The sequence below is a fragment of the Periplaneta americana genome, chromosome 12 (genome assembly GCF_040183065.1).
Source record: "Periplaneta americana isolate PAMFEO1 chromosome 12, P.americana_PAMFEO1_priV1, whole genome shotgun sequence".
Taxonomy (NCBI): Eukaryota; Metazoa; Arthropoda; class Insecta; order Blattodea; family Blattidae; genus Periplaneta; species Periplaneta americana.
Window position 1 is genome coordinate 3,911,597 of NC_091128.1, and position 21,274 is coordinate 3,932,870.

The 21,274-nt window shown below is 33.8% G+C and overlaps 1 protein-coding gene and 2 long non-coding RNA genes across 10 annotated transcripts in view; 1 reads left to right on the forward strand and 2 right to left on the reverse strand.

Annotated features, from left to right (window-relative positions):
• LOC138710125 (uncharacterized protein CG3556-like) overlaps positions 1-21,274 on the reverse strand; it is a 90,991-nt gene that overhangs the window by 60,486 nt on the left and 9,231 nt on the right. For 7 of the 8 annotated variants that reach the window (XM_069840760.1, XM_069840756.1, XM_069840757.1 and 4 more), the window contains 2 exons: positions 10,183-10,408; positions 6,033-6,282 (listed from right to left, as the gene is read on the reverse strand). In XM_069840760.1, the coding sequence (XP_069696861.1) occupies positions 6,033-6,282; positions 10,183-10,408 (476 nt within the window). The remainder of the gene's footprint in view (positions 1-6,032; positions 6,283-10,182; positions 10,409-21,274) is intronic. The other variant, XM_069840758.1, reaches the window with a different exon arrangement.
• LOC138710128 (uncharacterized) lies at positions 12,433-14,740 on the forward strand. Its single transcript, XR_011335073.1, has 2 exons — positions 12,433-13,103; positions 14,533-14,740. It is a non-coding gene; the product is annotated as an uncharacterized lncRNA (long non-coding RNA).
• On the reverse strand, positions 16,688-21,170 carry LOC138710127 (uncharacterized). The gene is made up of 4 exons (XR_011335072.1): positions 20,872-21,170; positions 20,653-20,747; positions 19,386-19,498; positions 16,688-18,722 (listed from the first exon to the last, which is right to left on the reverse strand). It is a non-coding gene; the product is annotated as an uncharacterized lncRNA (long non-coding RNA).

Below are 21,274 nucleotides of genomic sequence, written 5' to 3' on the forward strand. Positions count from 1 at the left end.
TTGATGCGGAGACACAAGATATTGATTAAATTTAATTTTCTTTCTCCTGCAGTCTTTCTGCCACAAGTCGCAACTTTTCCGCACTAGCCACCTTCATTTTTCAAAAAAAAATTTTTTTTCAATACACCCTACTCTATATCCATTTTTAGATTAACCCATACGTGCTACATGTGCTGCCATCTCAAACGTCTGGATTTAATGTTCCTAATTATGTTAGATGAAGAATACAATGCATGTAGTTATGCATTGTGTAACTTTCTCCATTCTCCTATTTCATTTTAATGGTAATAATGTCATCAAACATTGTTAAGTTTTTGTAGCTTTTAATATCCAATACACAGACAGCTGTACTCAGTAAATTACACACCAGAGAATCTGACCTGTAAATTCTTTTTTAGCAAGTCTTGAAGCTTTCAGTAACCAATATTACAGAAACGTTCTGAAAAAGTTACACAAATGAAGGTCGACATATTTATGATGTCAGAGAGTCTGAGCCATCTGAACTCTAAATATTTCCAGCAATCCTGCAGGTCATAGCCTTCGTGTGATATTGTTTATTGTAGTGTGTTTGTGTTTTGTTTTATTCTGAAAAGCCATTATTTCTCAAAACTGACGACAGATGGATTTTGGAAAATAGGAAAATGATGTAGGAAAATTGACATTTCACTGAAAACAACTATTTTTCTGAAAAACTTTGGATTCCAAACTTCAAAATGAGGGATCATTTATTAAAATCCGTTCAGCCGTTTTCCCATAATTTCCATTCAAATTATATACATAAATGGTCTGATGAGTGGATGGTAGAGGGTGGTGAGAGTCGCATCCTGAGGTCTTCAAGCAGTAAAGTTTCCTTGGCCAGTTCGGAAATCAGCCGGGAAAGTGTAGCCTACATTTCGAGAAACCAAGGTTTCACTTCCTCAATAGTGACTAGGTCTTTGAGACTTAGTTTATACCAATTAATTCTAGTCTGTAACTGATTATCAGTATAGGGACAATTTTGCAGTAGAAAAGTACAGTGACAGTGTCCAATGAGGGCATGTGATGGTCTTTATTTCGAACATAGCTTTTGTTGCTACTGCAGTTCTATCCTGTATATGAATGCAGTATGACGTTGTTGTTGGCTGTAGAGTGATCCCTAAGTACTTGAAGGAGTTGACAATCTCAAGTGGTTGATACTAGCGCATTATTGATTCCTCTTTTGCAAGTCGGCCTCCTTTTCTAAAAACCATCTGGACTGTCTTTCTTTCATTAATGCATAAATTATTTTTGTCTGCCCATTCTGTCAAAGCATTCAAGGCTCTTTAAAGATCTTGTTTATGTGGCGATACAAGATCCATATCATCTGCATACATAAGCAAAGTTGTTTTCTCCGAATTTCGTTAAATTATGTTTTTGAACACTACATTTCATTGTTCTACATGCACTATTAGCATTGAAGTGGAAGAGGTAGAGGACTGTCGACGTAATTGCAGATGGGTTTCAAGGTTGCAGGCATAATTACCATATTCCTGTTCTGATTGTTTGCATACTTTGGCGAGAAATAACAATATAATAATATGATCACTTCGAGCTATATTCTCGTTTATTTTTGCATTATGTTTACTGCAATATTAAAAGCTGGGGAATTTCTTGTTGAATTAATGTTCTTCCTTCCTGTAAAGAAGCTTACATTTTCACTTCAAAAAATTAACAACTGGTTCTATGAACTACGACAAATTTAACAAGTGGTTCAGGCAAACCAGCTGAATGACATAACTGTGTGTGTCATCCATCTTGTAACCCTTAAAATAAAATACAATTCATAAGTACAGTGGGGCCCCCAACAATGCGACCTGAAGGGACCAAAGTTGAAATTATGCTTCCAAATTGCTAACTTTACTTGTTTGGCCAAACACCTGCATAGAATTGGAATATATTAGTCCCCTAACTGCCCATTGTGCAACTCAAACCAAGAAATGGATTCGGAACACCTCGAAATCTGTGCTTCAGTGGCTGGCCATGATGATATCTTTGAAAAATATTGGAGTGCAAGAGGTCAAATGACTTTACTGTTAAACGCCTGGCATTAGAAAACAATAACAACAACTTTTCTCACTTTCTATATAAGGTCTTCAACACATATATATATATTTTTTTTAATCTTCCAGTGCTTGCGTACAGACTGTTGCTCCACTGAGAACTATTAATATGGTTTTCCCGCGTACCTGTCATTCCAATTTCTTCCCAATTTTCAAAGCTTTCAATAAAAGACTTCTCATTATTGACACAAATTTTAAGCTCTGAACTCGCATTTGCTTATCAGTTATTAACAGTTCAGGAACAATGAACTACTGAAGAAATTTATAAATATAGTTTACTAACTTACTATCACAGAAATCTAATAAAACATAAATCTAATCGACATCAATATTGTACTCGAAGACAAAAGTCTACTTCCATTAATTGAGCCTAAATGTCATACAAGTGCAGCACTTAAACATGATGCTAGTTTCGGCCCAAGACTTTATAATAAAATTACAAACTATTTTCCAAATTTGAAATATTTTAAAACTGAACGTTTTAAAAAAGAAATTTATAAAATTATTCATGATATATAACATTAACAAATATATGTATTTTTTTTTTTTTTACCTTTTATTTCTGTCGACTATATTCGTGTTTTTATTGAATATCACTGGCTTCTGTCCGATTGTCAATTTATATTAAATGTGTTTTTTTTTCTCTTTTTTCCTTTCTTCTACTTTTTTTTTTTTTCTTTTGCTTCTGTGTGTTATTTATCGGTTTGAATTAAGTTAATTAGGCCTACTGTATTTAGTAAATTGTCTTTGTAAATTTTATGTTCTATTATTGGCTAAGACCACACCGTACACGAGCCTGGCTCTTACAGTAGTGGCTAGAAACATTTTTGTTTCATAATTTTAATTTGTACTCACTTTGCCTACTAGGTAGCTAAATAAAGTAAAGATTCCGCAGTGATCTGTAATGTCAGTTAAAACTGCAGCGGTTACTATTGTTACAATTAGTCCTAGCTAATGAGTATAAGTTAGTAGGTATGCTTATAACTCTATTGGCTAATCTAATCTAATACAATACAATACATTATATACATATTTATATTATGTGTTGCTGAGACAAAGACGAAACTCGAGATGTATGTAAAAATGTTTTGGCTACATGGATGCGTGCAATATCATACGAAGCGTCTCATCTCTTATCGTCCACATAGTTAGACTCTAATGACTGAATGATTTCGCACATCATTTTTTTAAAGATACGGTATATATTTTCCACAAAAATGTTTGTCCATAACTTCTTTATGATTGTAAATAAATTTAAACGGTCCTTTTATTTGCTTGCGGAGTACCAGTCCACAGTGACTATAGTGAGGGTCACGTATGAGTAATCCTAAAAGACTAATTTGGCCATCTCTTCAGTGTTGCCAACTAATACTAGATATCACCAAAAGAGGATAAAATCACACAATACCATGTACTATAATAATAATAATAATAATAATAATAATAATAATAATAATAATAATAATAATAATAATAATAATAATATAGTATTAACAATAATGTCTTGCTCATTTAGCCTACCACATCTCATCTTTATGTTGTGGAGGTGTTTTCTAACAGGTTCAATAATTTGTGAAAGAGTAGGCCTATATTTTTCTTCTGGACCTCTCGCACATTATGTTAGTAGTTAGTAGATTAGTGTATGATGTAATATTAAAATATATTTTATCTGACAACATCAAATTCATTGCTTTGATTAAACAGTTTACGAACCACGAGACCTAACCTAAAAATGTATTTTGTTTGATTACGCGAAATGATTAGTATGAATTCCGAAAATGAATGCCACTTTGAAATGTATGCTTTAGAATGTTTACTCCATTAATATAATAAAAATCTAAACACGAAAGAAATTAATTAAAATGTGAAATGATATTTCTATCGATTACTCAAGGGCATGTATCACACGAAATATGTTATATTTATTTATACTTAGCCTAGCTGACTATAATCTTGAAATTGTAACCACAACACAAAGCAACTCATACAATAACTATTATGTATTAATATTAATACTGATATTAATTAATTAATTATTAGTAATGGGCTCAGAAATCTAGAACAATTAGAATTTTCAGAATTTAAACTACTGACAACTTGTGTCACTGCTGCGAACATAACAGCTATAAAATCACTATCAGTTGCAGTATTTCTCAGTACCGAATTTTGAAATGAAGTTGGCAAAAGAAAATTCAACCTGCAAACTAAAAAAATCACCATAATCCACTAGCTTATGTAGTAATGGGGGAAAAATGGTTAGGTTTCACCCTTAGCGTATTAAGTAAGCTGACCCGGACTATACTATGTGGCAGTAACTTACAGTGATTACTGTAGAGTTAAAGTGAGGGGTTGATCAGTCCTCTACACAACGTCTATATTTTCCTTATTGGTCATTCGAGCTTTATGGTTTCGAAAACTGAATTTAGAAAAATACTCAATTATGAAAGACTGAATTGACAGAAGTATCATTCTTAAGCGAAGTAATAAACTACAAATACTGGACAAGGAAAGAATGTAGGCTTAGATACAACAACCACGAATCCACAGTAAGAACTGATGATGATACTTTCCATTTCGAGCTCAATGTCAATTTTTATCTTTAGTAGGTATCTCATCATTTAATGCTCACAATTTCTGAACTTAAACTTCTATTAAATCCACGATCTTTTTTTCATTTTCTTTCAACATTCACGTTAGTGTGTGCTTAATCACAGTCTGAAAACACTAAAGTAAATTAAAACTGAAATTCAACTGAAAACATTAAACATTTTAATACGTATCTTCAGAGTTGATTTTCATTACTTAATTAGTACATCACTCTGTGACTGTTTTTTTTTATTCGGGAAATGAGTTAAGAAAAAAAAAGAATGAAAGAATTGGGCTGGCTTGAATAATTGCAACTGTGCTGTATCTCAACATTCTACTTGGAATACAACTGTTTTAATAACTAGGTACAGTAAAATCCCTCCTATCCGGCACCCAAATAACTGGCAATACAAAACAATGGCACTTTTGGCTAGGTCAAAAAGAAAAAGTCATTCATGTGAAAGAGAAGAGTCTGACGAAGATGTGAGTGGTTCTCATAGATTGCACATGCTGCATATCGTGTTTACTCTTTACACTGTTCACGTGTGAAAACATAGACAAAAAAGCCCGTTATGTCCCTGGAGTATAGGGTAGCATCGGTATCTGTCACTTGGACCATGCAAACAATGCACGAAGACAATATCTTTCAATTTAAAACTTGAACTTGCCCATTTCGAAGGGGTGTTGAATAAGTCTAAGTACGAAAGTGTGAAATTCTCTGTTCCTACAGTGCGTAAAAGTTTAATTTGAGTGATGGATAGTGTCATGGTTATTACTGCTAAGTGCTGCTGCTGCACAATGGATTCCGGGAAATGCAAGCAAAATATTCTTATGCTCAAATCATCGAGTGCTACTTCATAGCTGCGATGTTGGCTACACTGCTCTTCACGTCACATGACTCACATGACAGCCACTTAAAATTGTCATAAGGTCACAAAAACTTTTAGTACTTTTACGCTATTTTGTATTACTGTATTACAGTAATTATTAACTGATGAATGTACTGTACATTACCTTATTCAGTACTAAAAATAAACATTGTATGTATTTCAAAAAACTATTTTTAATTATCTATATGAAAATTACTCAATTTCAACATGGAAAAAAAATGTTTGTGCAGTAAAGTGCGTTTTTACATAACCTATAAAAGTATTTTCGAATTATCCAGAAAAATCAGTTATCTGGCACTGGCTTTGTCCCACAATTTCCGGACGTGGTATTTAAATGAAGTGAATTATTTTATCAAAATTAATGTGTTAGAGAACATCGAAATTGAGGAGGGTCTATACAGACTACATCACAGACCACATTTGGAGGCATCAGAATGTGGGTACCTACGTTTCAGTAGCGGTAACAAATGATACTCACACATAGTGGGAATCTTGTTCTGCAGCTATTTGCATTATGTGATAAAAAGTCGAATTCTTCTCAGCTGTCACACTGATGGTGAAATTCTCTGTCACGTTTGTTCCAACCCATAACGTATATGTCACAGTTGCAAGGTCATCTCCTTTAGGATTTTGTCGAGGAGTCGTGCCTTCCACTGCCAAATTTGAATCCGCACTTGCCACAGCAGTAGGAGGAAGTGTTGTTGCTGTAGATGGCTGGAGTTTAGCTACTGGAAGAGCAAAGATTTATCAAATAAGAGTGTTGTTTTGACTTTCCCTGAATTAAACATTTCGGTTATATGTACAGTTTTCTTTCTACATTACATATAATACTTATAATAACCTAAAGAGTTACAAACATAAAATATGCAGACTAATAAAGGAAGAGAAATTAATAAAGTATAGAATAATAAATAAATAGCACTCCGAAGATGGCCAGGTTGATAACCTCAACCTGTCCACAATTTTGTGTTGGCGGAACTATTAATATATGAAAAATACTCTAATTCCTAGATGAAAATTTTCTGACAGTACTAGGGAATGTCTCAGAACAAATGAAGGTTATAATTTTATAGTGAAAATAACGAATAAAATGGTATGTAGATCTTTAAAGTCATTTTTGACATTTCATTTTGTCCTTGGAACAAAAGACAAATCATGTTTCTAGAGATAATTGCCGCTGTCTAACCTATACAACAGAGTATAGTAAAATATAGCATCGTGATGCACTTGGGGAGATACGATAGGTAGCGAAATGCGGTTGCAAATACCAGCTATAACGGCTGGGGGGGGGGGGGGGATCATCGTGCTAACCACACGATACCGCCATTCTGGTTGGATGATCGTCCACCTGTGCTTCGGCATGTGGGCGTGAGGCCAGCAGCCAGCTGGTTGGTCTAGGTCCTTCACGGGCTGTAGTGCCATGGATTATTATTATAGTAATATATAATGATTACACATATTTCTCCTCCAAATTCATTATTATTGGCTGCTGCTGCTGCTTAAATAATTTCAATTTTTTTTTTCCTTCCTTTTCATTGCAATCTGTTTTATACTGTTCCAGTTTATTTCGACAGTAAGTTAACATGGAGCAACCATTTAAATATATTTCTGAAAAAGCTCGTAAAAGATTTTCCCTTCAGAAAAGACTAGCATGAAAGAAATGGGGATGCTCTAGAAATACTTTGAACACTACATACAAAACGTTTGTACAGCCAGTGCCGACCTACTGTGGAGAAATTTTAATTACTTCACCTTTCATAAACGAAATAGAACATGTTCAAAACCAGCTCTCAGGCTCATTACTGGTGAAATCAAAACAACTCTAATAGATTCTATGAGACTCCCCACTAACATTAACAGCATCAAAATGACAATAGAAGAAAAAGCACTGATTCAATATGAAAAACATATCAGATTACCAGGAAACAATTGGCATTCATACAGTACTCTCTGTAGATTGAAAACTCAAAAAAAGTTTCATATCCATTGTTCAAGAATTAAAACAGAAAATCAACATCCCGAATTTAAAAGAAAAAATAACAAGGTGCCGGTGCAGGTGTTACGTGCTGTCTCTTCTCACTTTATAGATCTCTTGGATATGGAACAACAAGTTTTGATGGAGAAATCATTGCAATAAGTGAAAGTCTCAGGAATATTCTATGCCACATCAATAAATTTAAAAATGCTGTTAGATTGTCAGATTCAAAAGCAGCTATTCTATCAATAGTCTCTAGCCACACACCTTCATCTCAAACAGCAAAAATAACTAAAATGCTCTCTCAATTAATATCACTCAGTAAAAGAATTGTATTCCAATGGATACCATCCCATTGTGGAATCCTGGGAAACGAGAATGCGGATGCTTTAGCAAAGAACGGCAGTACTGTTACTAAATCTACATATTACTCTGTGAAAAGATTTATTAAATCTACATACTTAAACTTCAAAAAACAAAATTTGATATCACAATCTCAAGGGAAAAAATGAAACTCTCTGCATCTTAATCCACAGTTAATTTCCGATTTCCCACGAAAATGGTCTGTAGCTGCATTTAGATTGGCAACAGGCCATGACTGTTTGGCCAACACCTGCATAAAATTGGAATATATCTGTCCCCTAATTGCCCATTGTGCAATTCAAATCAAGAAATGGATTCGGAACACCCCAAAATCTGTGCTTCAGTGGCTGACCATGACAATATCTTTGAAAAATATTGGAGTGCAAGAGGTGAAATGACTTTATTGTCAAACGCCTGGCATTACAAAACAACAACAACATAATTATATGAAACAAGTCAAAGTCAGGATAGGAGAAGAAATGTCTGAAGAAAGTGAAATAGGGAGAGGAGTATGACAAGGATGCCCTTTATCACCTATCTGTTCAACATCTACTTGGAGAATTTGGTAAAGAACTGTTTTCAGAACATGGGAGGGGTGATAGTAGGAGAAAGAAGAATAAAGTGCATAAAATTTGCTGATAATATGTTGTTGTTAGTAGAAGAGGAGACAACACTAAGGAATATGCTACTGGAGCTAAATGACAACTGTGAGCAATATGGGATGAAGATAAATGCAAACATGACGAAGACCATGGTTATCAGAAGAAAAATAAAGAAAACTTGCGAAATTGATTTGCTCATTAATCATCAATAAATTTAAATGAAGTTAAAATTTGAAAGCAAAGTCGGCATGGGTTAAAGCCATGCAATTAAGTAAAAATTTTACATGGGAGGAACTGTAATAAAACAAAATTAGGGGGTACACGTTTGATACATAAAAAAAAAAAATCCCATATAAGGGAAACCCTAATGTAGAGCTTCTCGCTTAATGGTTGATGTAAAATGATATTAATTAAGACATTAAAACAGGGACTGAAATTCCTGAACTATTTACTTTTGTTCACAGGATGAACTTAGCAATGCTGTAGGCTACTTTATGTTTGTTATATCAAAGATCAACCTGTGTTGATTATCATAACATTACCAGTGTTAGAGACACAAGTTAGTACCTAGGCCTAGCCTATCTTATATGAATATACAGTAAAACCCCAGTAAGACGCTGTTCAAGGGACCACGTATTAACCGGGACCACGTATTAGGCGGGTATACTAATTTTGACTTATATACAGTATCTATTAGCATTTTTCTTTACTGAAAAACATGAGTCATGAAAGGTAATATAGTATTACTCCATTATGTAATTACTGTACTGTATGTCAAAGACATTTACAATATGTACTGTACTTAATTCTTTCGGAAAAAAAAAGTCATTTATAGTTGTTTGTCATGTGCATGTTCTCCAAGTCCTCATGTTTACCACACTTCAGTTTCCTGCGATTACATCCTCCTGACATCGCAGCTGCAGTGATTGAGTCGCGATTTTTTATTATCATTCTTAATGTCGATGATGGGATTCCTAATGAATCAGAGAGTTGTTTCTGAGTAAGAGTACTGTTCTCATCGTACTTTCGTAAGATTTTCAATTTTTCCGACAAATAAAGCGCTTTTCATTAACACTCATTGTAATCACATTCACCGACACTTCAATACACTAAAGGACAACAATCTGCCCAACAAAAAATTTCCAGAATTTTATTACGGCCGAGTGAGGAATGCTGTTTGAGAGAGAGGGTTAGCAAGAGGGTGGGGTATTGTAATTGTATGTAAACTTTAACCGCGCAGGTAAGTAGTCGAATAAGAGGGCGTAACAAGAGGGTGAGGTATGAAGTATGAAGGTTTAAATGCGCAGGTAAAGGGTCGAATATCAATACTTTTCAGGTTAATGGCACCAGTGAGTTCAATGACCAAGATGTTTCATTGCTGTTGAAGTACATTGCTGAAAATTACATCGAAAATATTCCACAAAAACAACGTATTATGTGGGACTTGAGCACAACAAATGGGGTATTTTATAAAGGTGTTATATATGAAATGTGCAGGGACCGGACAAAAAAACGTATTACACGGGACAGCGTAATAAGCGGACGCGTCTTATCGAGGTTTTACTGTAATTTTATTGAATTCATACCGGTACCCATTTGTGGTTGATCTATTTGATTCTATATTTCTTGAATCCTTTCATTTTCTTGTGCTTGTAAACACTTGACTGTTTATTAAATGTTACACTTACCACTAGCGGTGAAAGTTCCTGCAGAATTACCACTACCACAATTGAGGTCTCTAACAGAGCTGAGTCGTCGTGGTCCCAAGCCGAGCACAACTTCAGTGGTTGTAAAGACGTCTCCAAACGAACCATCAGGAACCTGACGTGATACCAGGTAGTTTATAGCACTGCTGCGGTTCCAGTGCACTGGGCCAATGTTGCCACCATTGCCAGCAAGTTCACTATCTACAGCCTCTAAAGCCTATAATGTAAAAATAGTTTTTCTGTCAGCTACACAGAGGAATGTGACAATTTGATGTTGTTACTATACAGTATTATGAAATTGTTGGGGATAGTCAAGAACTAATGACAGGGTAGGAAACTCTTCCATGTATTGAGTGATATATGCAACGAACAAAACCTACAGGTAGACCCTATTCCTGAAATGTCGGAAAAATCGAAAATCAATATAGATAGGCCTATTTCTATTGAAAGACAGAAAATTTTTTGTAAGACCTTATCACATATTGTTCATTTGTGTGTGTTTTAATGTACCTATTTTTATATTTCTTTTAGTATATTTATATATTATTTTTATTTATGTATTTGTTTTGATTTGTCCTATATAATTGTGTATGATTTACTGGATGAATGAACTCCGAAAGCCTAAAATCTCATATGATGAAATCTTATTACTAGAGCCCGAATGTATATGCATTTATGTTACTTAAAGTAAGCAGGCATAAAGGACAATTAAAAAATAAACAGGCACAATTGGCAGGCAAAGAGGCAATTAACTCTCGACATTTACCTGGGGTCTTTTCTGACCCCACACAATCTTTTATTGTTAATATCTACATTCATATACTCCATTTGAATTTGTTTTACCATGCAATGAATTTCTTTTACTTTTTCCATTTTAGGGGATGTAGTTGAGCTGATAGACTGGATTGCAGCTTTGGAGTCAGACAGGATGACTATGCTTTTGCACTGGTTTAGCCAAACAAATACATTTTGAAGTGGTGTATAAATGGCTTCAACTTCACCATCAAAATTTGTTGTGTACTTGCCAACATTTTCATAAAGGGTCTCCTTTTGTTGTGGGTTTCTATTCTGCAATTTTATTGTGGTAGAAAGCATTATCCATAATAATAATAATCGAAGGATCTAAATTTCTCAACCCAACAATAAGCTACCTCTCCACCCACTTTTGGAATGTATTCATGGCACCATAGTAATCTTAGCCAGTCTTCAAATTGGATGCAAAAAGTTAAATCTGCATCTATAAAAGATACAAGATATTTAGATTCTAGATAGAACATATAATAAAAGTTACTACACCATATATAGTTTAATAGTATTGTAGTTACACTACCAGGTTCCATCTTGTACAATGACCAGTCTTCCTCCCACAGCAGGTTGACGCATAACTCCTTGAACCTTACCACCAACAATACTGGTTTGCTCCATGAATGTGTTGCAGAGTCTATGAAATATAGCCTACATGGAATTAATAATGTTACAACATTTATTCCCTTTACTATCTTAAAATCTTGTAATAAAGCCTGCCATTCATAAAAATCCACGTTTCATCCAGAAAAACAACAGACTTTGGACCCTCACTTTTCATATTTCTCACATATTCTCTTAATATTTTTACTTTCTCTTACTCTTATTCTCAATTTAAACCACATTTCCTTCAAAATTGTCCTTAATGACGAACGTGATCCTTCAAATGAAGTATGTATCATAGTTTCCTGTTACATAGCCCAGTACCAGCATGGCTGTTATTATTTTTCCTGAACAGGAATGAAAATAGTACCGGTAGTGATAAATAAGAAGTAATTATAAGAGTAAAGTCTACAGCCTTTTAACTTATTAAAATTTAAAAAAAAATGTTACTGCCATAATTTTCTTCATCTCGATTCAGTCTATCATATACAAATCTTGCAATGACTTCATTGGAAAAATTATCTGATGCACATAAGCCCACCATTCGTCCCTATCCTGAACAATATTAATCCAGTCCCTAACATCATATTCCACTTCCCTCAAAATATTATCCTCCCATCTACGTCTCGGCCTCTCCAAAGGTCTTCAAACTAACTCTATATGCATTTACGGACTCACTCATTCGTGCTACATACCCTGCCCACATCAAACGTCTGGATTTAATAATGTTAAGTGAAGAAGACAATGCTTGCAGTTGTGCATTGTGTAACTTTCTCCATTTTCCTGTAACTTCATCCCTCTTAGTTCCAAATATTTTCCTAAGAACCTTAGGGCCCTATTCATAGACATTCTTAGAGCGGGTTAAAAAGCTACTTCCGGTGGATGATCAGCGAACTAACGTTTTTCGTATTCATAAACTAGTGTTAGCGATAATACGTGTACTAAGAGGGGTTTGGCTGGCTAAATTTTAGCCCCCGCCGGTAGGGTAGTTTAGAGGCCGACTAGCTTAGCAAGATGGCTGTTATGATGCAGTGAATGTGGGTTATGTACGTCGAATTCGTGATGTGATATGTAGGAGGAAGACGTACCTACCGAGATTGGACATATTTAGAAAATATGAAGTACACAACATTAGTCAGGCCTCTGTAAGATGTATAATAACGAATGTGTCAGTAGCAATCACTGGACTTGCGCCTCGTTACGTACGTTTTCCTAGGGAAGAAAAACGAATAACACTGCGAGAAAGTTTGACGACATCGCAAGATTCTCTTCAGGTAATTATATTTCATGATTTGAATATTGTATGTGAATGCTTTCTTAGAGAAATTTGTACTGTACCGGTACCATATTGGTACAGTAGGCCTATTGTGATATTTCATCATTTTTAGGTTATTGGCGCCATAGATGGCACGCACATACCCATAACAAATGTAGGAGGAGAACTGTCACAAATATATATCAACCGAAAAGGATGGTATTCTCTATTAAACGTTCAGGTACGTACTGTAAATGAAATTACAACCCGTAAGAGGTTATGTAGACCTAGGCTGAAATTTTGGTGAAACTAGCGCTGAGGTAGTTCCGATGATTTCGATAGTGAAAATCGTTGAATTTGTGAGATATTTTTTATAGAGATGCAGTTGGTCATATATGCAAGCCATTATAAAAGCCAAAAATAATCTAACCTAATCTATCACAGATTCGTATATGCAAGGTGTATAAGCAGAGTACGAAGAGAACCACCTCAGTGCTAGTTTAGCTTTTAATAACTTTATTTACATTTTAGATAGTAATGCATTATATTACATTATTTCAGTTAAATGGTACAAGAAAAAGGATCTGTAATTTGTAATTCTCCAGAAAAGCTACACTGAAGAAGACACAATAAAAAATCGCCTCAATGTTGTTGCCCCCCCCCCCTCCTTCTAACTAATTACTAATATAACATGCGAGAAGTCGAGGGAGAATTATTAGAGAAATGGTGTTATATTGGTAATAAATTGGAGTGTGGGAGCTACAACAGTGCATTACAGTATGTAAGTAACAGTACCCAAGTAACTATTAAACAATTTTTATGTTGAAAGTATTTGTGGCTGCTGACTAAACCACATGTTTATTTGGCCTACTGTATATATGTCACGTAAGTCAGTGAAGCAAATATCTATTGTTCCTCCTTCAATGTAGCTTTTCTGGAGAATTACTAGAAGGTCAGCTGTTAGCAGCTCTAAATATCAGAATGAAAAAAACTCAAAGAATAAAAACTGTTGCTTAGTTAAAAAAAACTTGAAATTTTTTACCAAATTGCACAAAAAAAGGGATACATTTCACTTATATGAGTGACAAATCGCATTCGTAGCTTTCATTTGTGTATCCACATGACAGTTTTTTTAACAGTTTTAATTTTTTATAGAAATGTCCTTTATGAAATTGCTAGTTAACACATATATTACCTTATTCATTTAAGGTTATAAGTGATGCAAGTTTCCAAATTCTGGATATAGTGGCACGTTGAAGAGGAAGTGCCCATGACTCTCGCATTTTCAATGAGATTAGAATTAAGAAGCGATTTGAACAGAATGAATTTGGACGCTTCATTTTGTTGGGGGATAGTGGTTATGGTGTACACAAATATTTGTTAATGCTTGTAAAGTGAATTACTCTACTTGCAATGTATTGTGTACTTTTGTATAAGCTTAACTGATGAATTCTATATTTGTTTGATAAAATGTCTAAACTTGTAAATTGAATTAATCTGCTTGCTATATACCTAAATTATTGTGTAGTTCAACTAATTGTTTATGCCTTTAAATTGAATTAATCTCCTTGCTAGGTATTGTCTTAATTCAATTGCCTATGCATGAAAATTTAATTGATCTGCTTGCTATCTTTTTATACCATTTTAATTGTTTTTATACCTATTTGCAGCTGCTCTCGGGCTTGGATTAGATTCCTGCTTGGACTGATTACCTGGATGGATTTTTCAGAGGTTTTCCCCAACATTAAGGCAAATGCTAGGTAATATGTGGCGAATCCTCGGCCTCACCTCATCTTGCCAAGAATTTGTGTAACTCTTGACTTGTTCCATATCTTAAAGCTTCTATGGAACACAATAAATTAAATAAAAAAAATGAAATACTGTGTTATTATTCTAAATGATCATGGACAGAATCAAATGAAAAGTAAGGGAGAATGTTAAACTTTTGTATACCACGTAATGTAACTGTGTACACCAATCACACTATTACTTTCTTATATTATATGTTTTTTTTTTTTTATTGTTTAAGTTTGAAAGATTATCATTTTGTTGGAAATTATTTCATTCTAACATCTAAGAAAATATAAGATACTCTAAATTATGTGAACTGACTGCACAAATCACTGGTGTGCACTTTGTATTTTATGTCAATTTTATTTCTTATGAATCACTTATACATTCGTTTCTTGGGTTGCTATACCTGCAATATACACCTCAATTTTTAATATTCTAATTATTATTATTATTATTATTATTATTATTATTATTGCAGCAGTCCGGTACCTGTTTGTATCACTGAGCGAGTATCCCCGGCTTAGTTTGTGCAGTTCATTTCTGAAATGTTAAAAAAATGGACTCCAGAGAATTACAATTTACAAAGATAGTTCTCTTCAGCCTTAGCCATCTGCACAAGTTGGGAGATGCAAGATATGTCCGAGAAATAGGGATGGGAAGTGTAGTACAGAATGCCATGTGAGTGCAATGACCATTCAGACACTACACAGTAAAGGTGTGCATAAATTGTAAAGAAATTATTTAGAAAGAAAAAAGAGAACTGTTAATGATAATTTCTTTATAATATAAACGTTTCCTCGATAAAAGAGCAATAGTACCAATTTTTCATAGGGCATTTTGTAAACCTGTACTCATTTGCAAGCATATTCTGGAGTATACATGTAACCAGATTGGTGTAGGCCTACATTTAGAGGTTGGTATACAGAAGGTTAATATACATACTGTACTGTGTGACAAATTACTTTCTATGCTTCCTTATTTATAGAAGTCACTGAAAATCATTATAGTCCATATATTAACATCTTCGTCAATTCGAAGTAAAACAAAAAGTTGAAGTATGTGTAACGTGGAATGTTGCTAATGAACTTATATTTGAATCAGTAATTTCTGAAAGGGCTTTATTTCAAAATCTCATCTCCATAAAAATCGCCTTACTGCAGGATTAGGGCCCTCTGAGAAGTGCTGTGAATATTGTGAAGCCTGCATAGATCTGAATAAAATACATGGAATAATCCCCATTATCAGAAAGGCGTATTCAAGTGAGAATATGATAGCGTTCTAAATTGATTTTAGCAAAAAGATCGGATAAAGTCCTTTTAGAAATGACTGATTTAATTACAGAGTTACTGTCTAATAAAAAAAAAAAACTCTCACATAAATTACTCCAAGTATAAATAGTGCATCCAGTGCTAATGCTCACACGTCACTGAAACAGATGGCAGAATGCGATTATTTTTTAATAGGATTTTATGATAATATACCTTTCCATGACGTAGAACAAGTTCAATATAAAAATATTTCATTTTAGGTACTGGCACCATAGATAGCACATTCTTAAGTCTTGGAGAACTTTCACAAATAAATATCAAAGAAAGGTTAATATTTGAGGAGAAAAATTCGCTCCGACACCGGGGATCGAACCCGGGTCCTTGATTCTACATACCAAGCGCTCTGACTACTGAGCTACGCTGAATTCAATCCACAGCACCAGATGGAAACCTCCTCCTTCAATGTTTCCCTTTGTGGCCTGACTCCAAGTTAGGCATATATGTTGACGTATATGTCCAATGTCAACTGCCATTATACTAGGAGCGCACTCAGTTGAGTGACTTGTTGGCCGGGAATCCGCAGTTTAGTGCACAGTAAGCTGTACAGAAATATGAACTGCAGCTATGAGAATATTATAGACTTATTAATTGTCACTATTACAGATATTATTCTGTAGGACAAATTAATAAGTTTATAATATCAAAGAAAGGTGTAGTATAATGGAAACTCAGGGGTTCTGTAAATTAAATTAAAACTCGTATGTAGGTTTAAACTTCGCTTCATACAATAATTTTATTCATATTTTGCATATTCACTTATTTCTAAGTTACAAACTATTGTACATTCTAAGGACAAAGGGAGAAAAGCCAAACAAAGCATATCAACATAATACAAGAATAAGCAAACGCCATTACAAAAAAAAAAAAAAATCGCTTAGCATAGAGTGAGAGTATTAAGAAAATAAATATAGACCTTAATTTTTCTCCTCATTCCTAAGTTCCATATTCATTTCAGGTTGTAAGTGATGCAAATTAGTAACTTCTGAATGAGTTTCATGCAAAAATACAGACAAGTCACCAGTAAAATGATTACAAGAAATGAGTGAAGCATTGCAGATTTAGCCCTGCATTGGAAAGAATCCCGCGACCAGATATTTACTCTAACATACAGGCTACATTTATTCAATTTACCTGAAGGGGTTAGGTACAGCTTACAGCAGTAAAATTTTGCAAATATTCAACATTTTTTCCACCATTACTGTATCTTGTACAATTATGAAAATTAGTACGTGTAAAACACTGTCCTTCTACTATATGAAAAAAATATTTATGTATATATATATTTTTTTTTTCTAAATTCAAAATGTTGACAGTTCACTGTGCAGTGATGAAGCATTTCTCTCATAACTAAAAAACTATCCAACATTTTGTGATGAAATTTGTTGTGTATGTATGCATGTCATACCTACAATATGATGCAAAATCACATCTCTACCTTTGATAGACTGTCTGATAAAAAATAAATTCATTTAAAGAAGTGGTGAATATAAGTATTTTTTTCTAACACAAAATAAAATATTATTTATTAAGGAATGTAGTTGAAAGAGCATGATATTGTAAACATGAGTTTCAGCAATGTAATAAAAGAGAGAACATTACACTAAAGTACTACATTTCCAGTTTTTGTCCATTGTGCAACTCAAACCAAGAAATGGATTCGGAACACCTCAAATCTGTGCCTCAGTAGCTGACCATGATAATATCTTTGAAAAATATTGGAGTGCAAGAGGTCAAATGACTTTATTGTCAAATGCCTGGCATTAGAAAACAACATTTCCAGCTTTTCATTAGGCCCTCCCCCTATTCTTTTCTTTCTAATTGTGTTTTCTTAACATTTCCATTTCTAATAATAATTTTGCTTTTTTCAATTCATGGATCAATTCATTAGAGACTTCCAAGCCTAAATTAAAGACTCTGAATTAAATTTCTCTACTAATAACACCTTAATTGCATAGTTATAGACATAAGTGTAACTAAATTGCTTTAGGTAGGTACTTAAACCTCCATCAGGGAATATGTTCTAACTCAGGAACTACAGGTTCGATGAATGATGAATCCAGCAAAAACAAAAATAAATAAATAAGTACCGGTAATCTGTCTTATAAATCAGCAAAACTTTTAACCGACATTAAAATAAGAAAAAGGAACACATACATATGTATAGAATTCACTAAACAACAATGTGAAAATAAAAAGTTGAAAACACTACTAGAGCCCAATATACAGTAATACTAATAGTCCTCAATCTGATGCAGTTGCCCATTCAGCTTAGAAACTGGCCACAACTGTCCAGCAGCATATCTCCATCAAATAAACTTGTTACACTCATAACACTGTGTAGCATGCAACAACGCAAATATAATAATGAACAAGGAATACTTACTACTCTACACCAAACTCCAGAAAATGATTGGGACAGAAGAATTTCAAGTTCCTATAAACTGCTGGGAAGCTCGCAAGGAAATGAAGTAGACAAGAACTCAAGAAAATTTCACTACTAGTGCTACTATTACCATCACCACCACCATTAGGCCTACCACTACTACTAAGTTACATCTCTAGTTCTTTGATTTGTCCCAGATAATTTTTAACTTTGCCTTTAATAATATTTTATTTCTAATAACAATTTTGTTTTCTGCAATTCATAGAACTTCTCATCACGTTTAATTTTTGGGCTTCATGCTTAGGAGGAACACTTCTTCATACTCTGTCATTCTCGATGATCTTGCAGCAGAGTCCTATGGAAAGACAAAAAAAATGTTAATCATTTGCATACTACTGTACACAAAAGACACTACTTCTTATCAAAACTGTGAATTTTTTTAATTGTCTAAGTTTGAAAATTTATCAATTGTTTGAAATTATCCATTTGATCCAAACATGCAAGAAAATTTAATTTTCTGCAAAATGTACTATGATCAAATGCATCCCACTTCATATTGCAGATCATAAATTTTAATTGTTATGAAGCACTTATACATTAATTTGTTGGTTGGGTTGGAATAACTGTCATACAATGTATCACTCAATTTCTAGTATTCAAATTAATGTTCCCTTGTTTAACCGTTTCATATTAGTGATACATTGTAATATTATTGTTGCATTTAATATTTATGTCTTAATACTAACTAAACTGTCCTTCATTAAAGAAAAATAGCCATAATTTTTCATCATGTACACAGTTGTAAAGTCCCATTCTGACCCAATGGACTGCCTTGAAATAATATACAGTACACTGTATGATTATTATAAACCACAAAAAAAGTAAATTAAAATCATCAGTACCAGTTGCAGAAGACACAGCTCTGCTGGATACATTAAGAAGATTGATTGATTGATAATATTGTAATCATAAATAGGCCTAGCAATATTCTTAGGTATGAATGAGATCTTAAACTTACCTGTTGTTGATTACTGTAGAGACTGTTAACGCCCATTCACCTGGGATTGTGGAGACAGGATTTATTGCAGACATACGTGGGATTGATGATGATGATGGTGCAATAATGACATCCTGAAATAAGCATGTAAGTTATTAATATTAAATGAAAACGTAAACATAATACTTATTGTATTATATAGATCTTACATCAGCATTACAGCTATGAGATGTGGAACAAGTAAATTAAGCAAATAGCCAAAATATGTTCATTAATACATAGTAAGTATTTAAAACATAATTAAACTATGCATCATTTTGCAAAAATGAATATAAAGCAATTTTGTTAATTCTTTTCTAAATTTTTTCTCTTGACCCATCAAAGCTTTAAGATAATACATAAACAGTGAACGTTTTACAACAGCTGAGAATAATAGAGGTTAAATGGAAATCTAATTTGTCTTGTATTATATACACAGTGTGTTTAATAAATCATAATATTATATTATGGATGTTTTGATTTCTGACATGAAACATCATGTAGGCTACTCAAAGAAAGCCTAAGGTGGAAAATATTTCTTGCACTCCTGTCATTATTCTTAGGGCTTTCTATTGTAACACAATAAGAGGTAATCTATGTTTACATCACCACAACTACAGATTACATAGGCGTATGAGGTTTTGTCTTTTCAGTGCTGTAATAAATATGAGTTTGATATATATTTTATAAATCACTTACTAGCGTTCTATAAACACACAAGATAATGAAATTTTATAGCTGACCATCAATATGGATTCTACAAATTTCTTATGCTTATGTAGGTAATTCTAACCTCAAATAATGCTATTTCTTTTGACAAAGTAGAGAAAAGGATATCTCAGAAATCTCTAGGCGTTCCTACTGCCCTTTAAAATAAGGTCTCAGTTTTGATAATTCTTGTACACAAGATATTAGGCCTACGTTAAGGTATGATTGATAATTGTGTGGGTTGACATCAGATGTTTGTGGCCCAATCCCCTATGGGTATTTACAAAGCCATATTATCCAAACTGCATTTATGGTAGTTGAGTATAGGCGTAGCTTGCATTTTCACGATTACATTTTACTAGCATTATCAGCTATATTCCTACAAGATATATTATTTACGTTATATTAATTAGGCTACCAAGTACCTATTCAGAGTAGCCTTAGATGACATAATCATACCAAAGCCACATTAAACATTTACCATGAAGTAATAGGCCTATCTTACTTACAAAAACATGTCCTAAGAACCAAAAACACATACCTCATATGTTAACATTCCATATCGTTTAGTAGGCCTACGTCATCAATTTCGGGAGCAGGACATCCTCCATCAGTTGTTTTTAGTTATTTCTTCAACTAAAAGTAAATAAATATATACTGAATTAGAATACTTCACTCTTTGAAGTCCAATATTTCATAATAGTTACGTCAAGGCCTAACCTAAAAATATTACGTATAATATTATAACATTTCTACTTACATTTTCGACATTTCTTCTTGTGTAGTCGAATTCCCGCACGCTGCCATGTATATTTCTTGCTTTTTTTTTACCACAGAAGAAAAAACAAATAGTTTATTGTAGTTTAATAATGCCAATAACCTCACAAATAAACAGAAACGATTCGGAATCGCTTGCGTCTGAGCATGACAATTGCCAGTCTGCACATGCGCAGTAGCATTTTCAGCATCGTGTAACAGTTTCCAAAGCTAGTACGCCGACTAATGTAGCCACTGATTAATCGGCGTCTCTGAATCCTGTAAAAGTAACCTGGCTATAACCGGGGCTAGTTTAGAACGCTCGTAGCATGGGCTAGCGCGATGTCTATGAATAGGGCCCTTACACTCTAACACCCTTAACCTCTGTTCCCCTCTCAAAGTGAGAG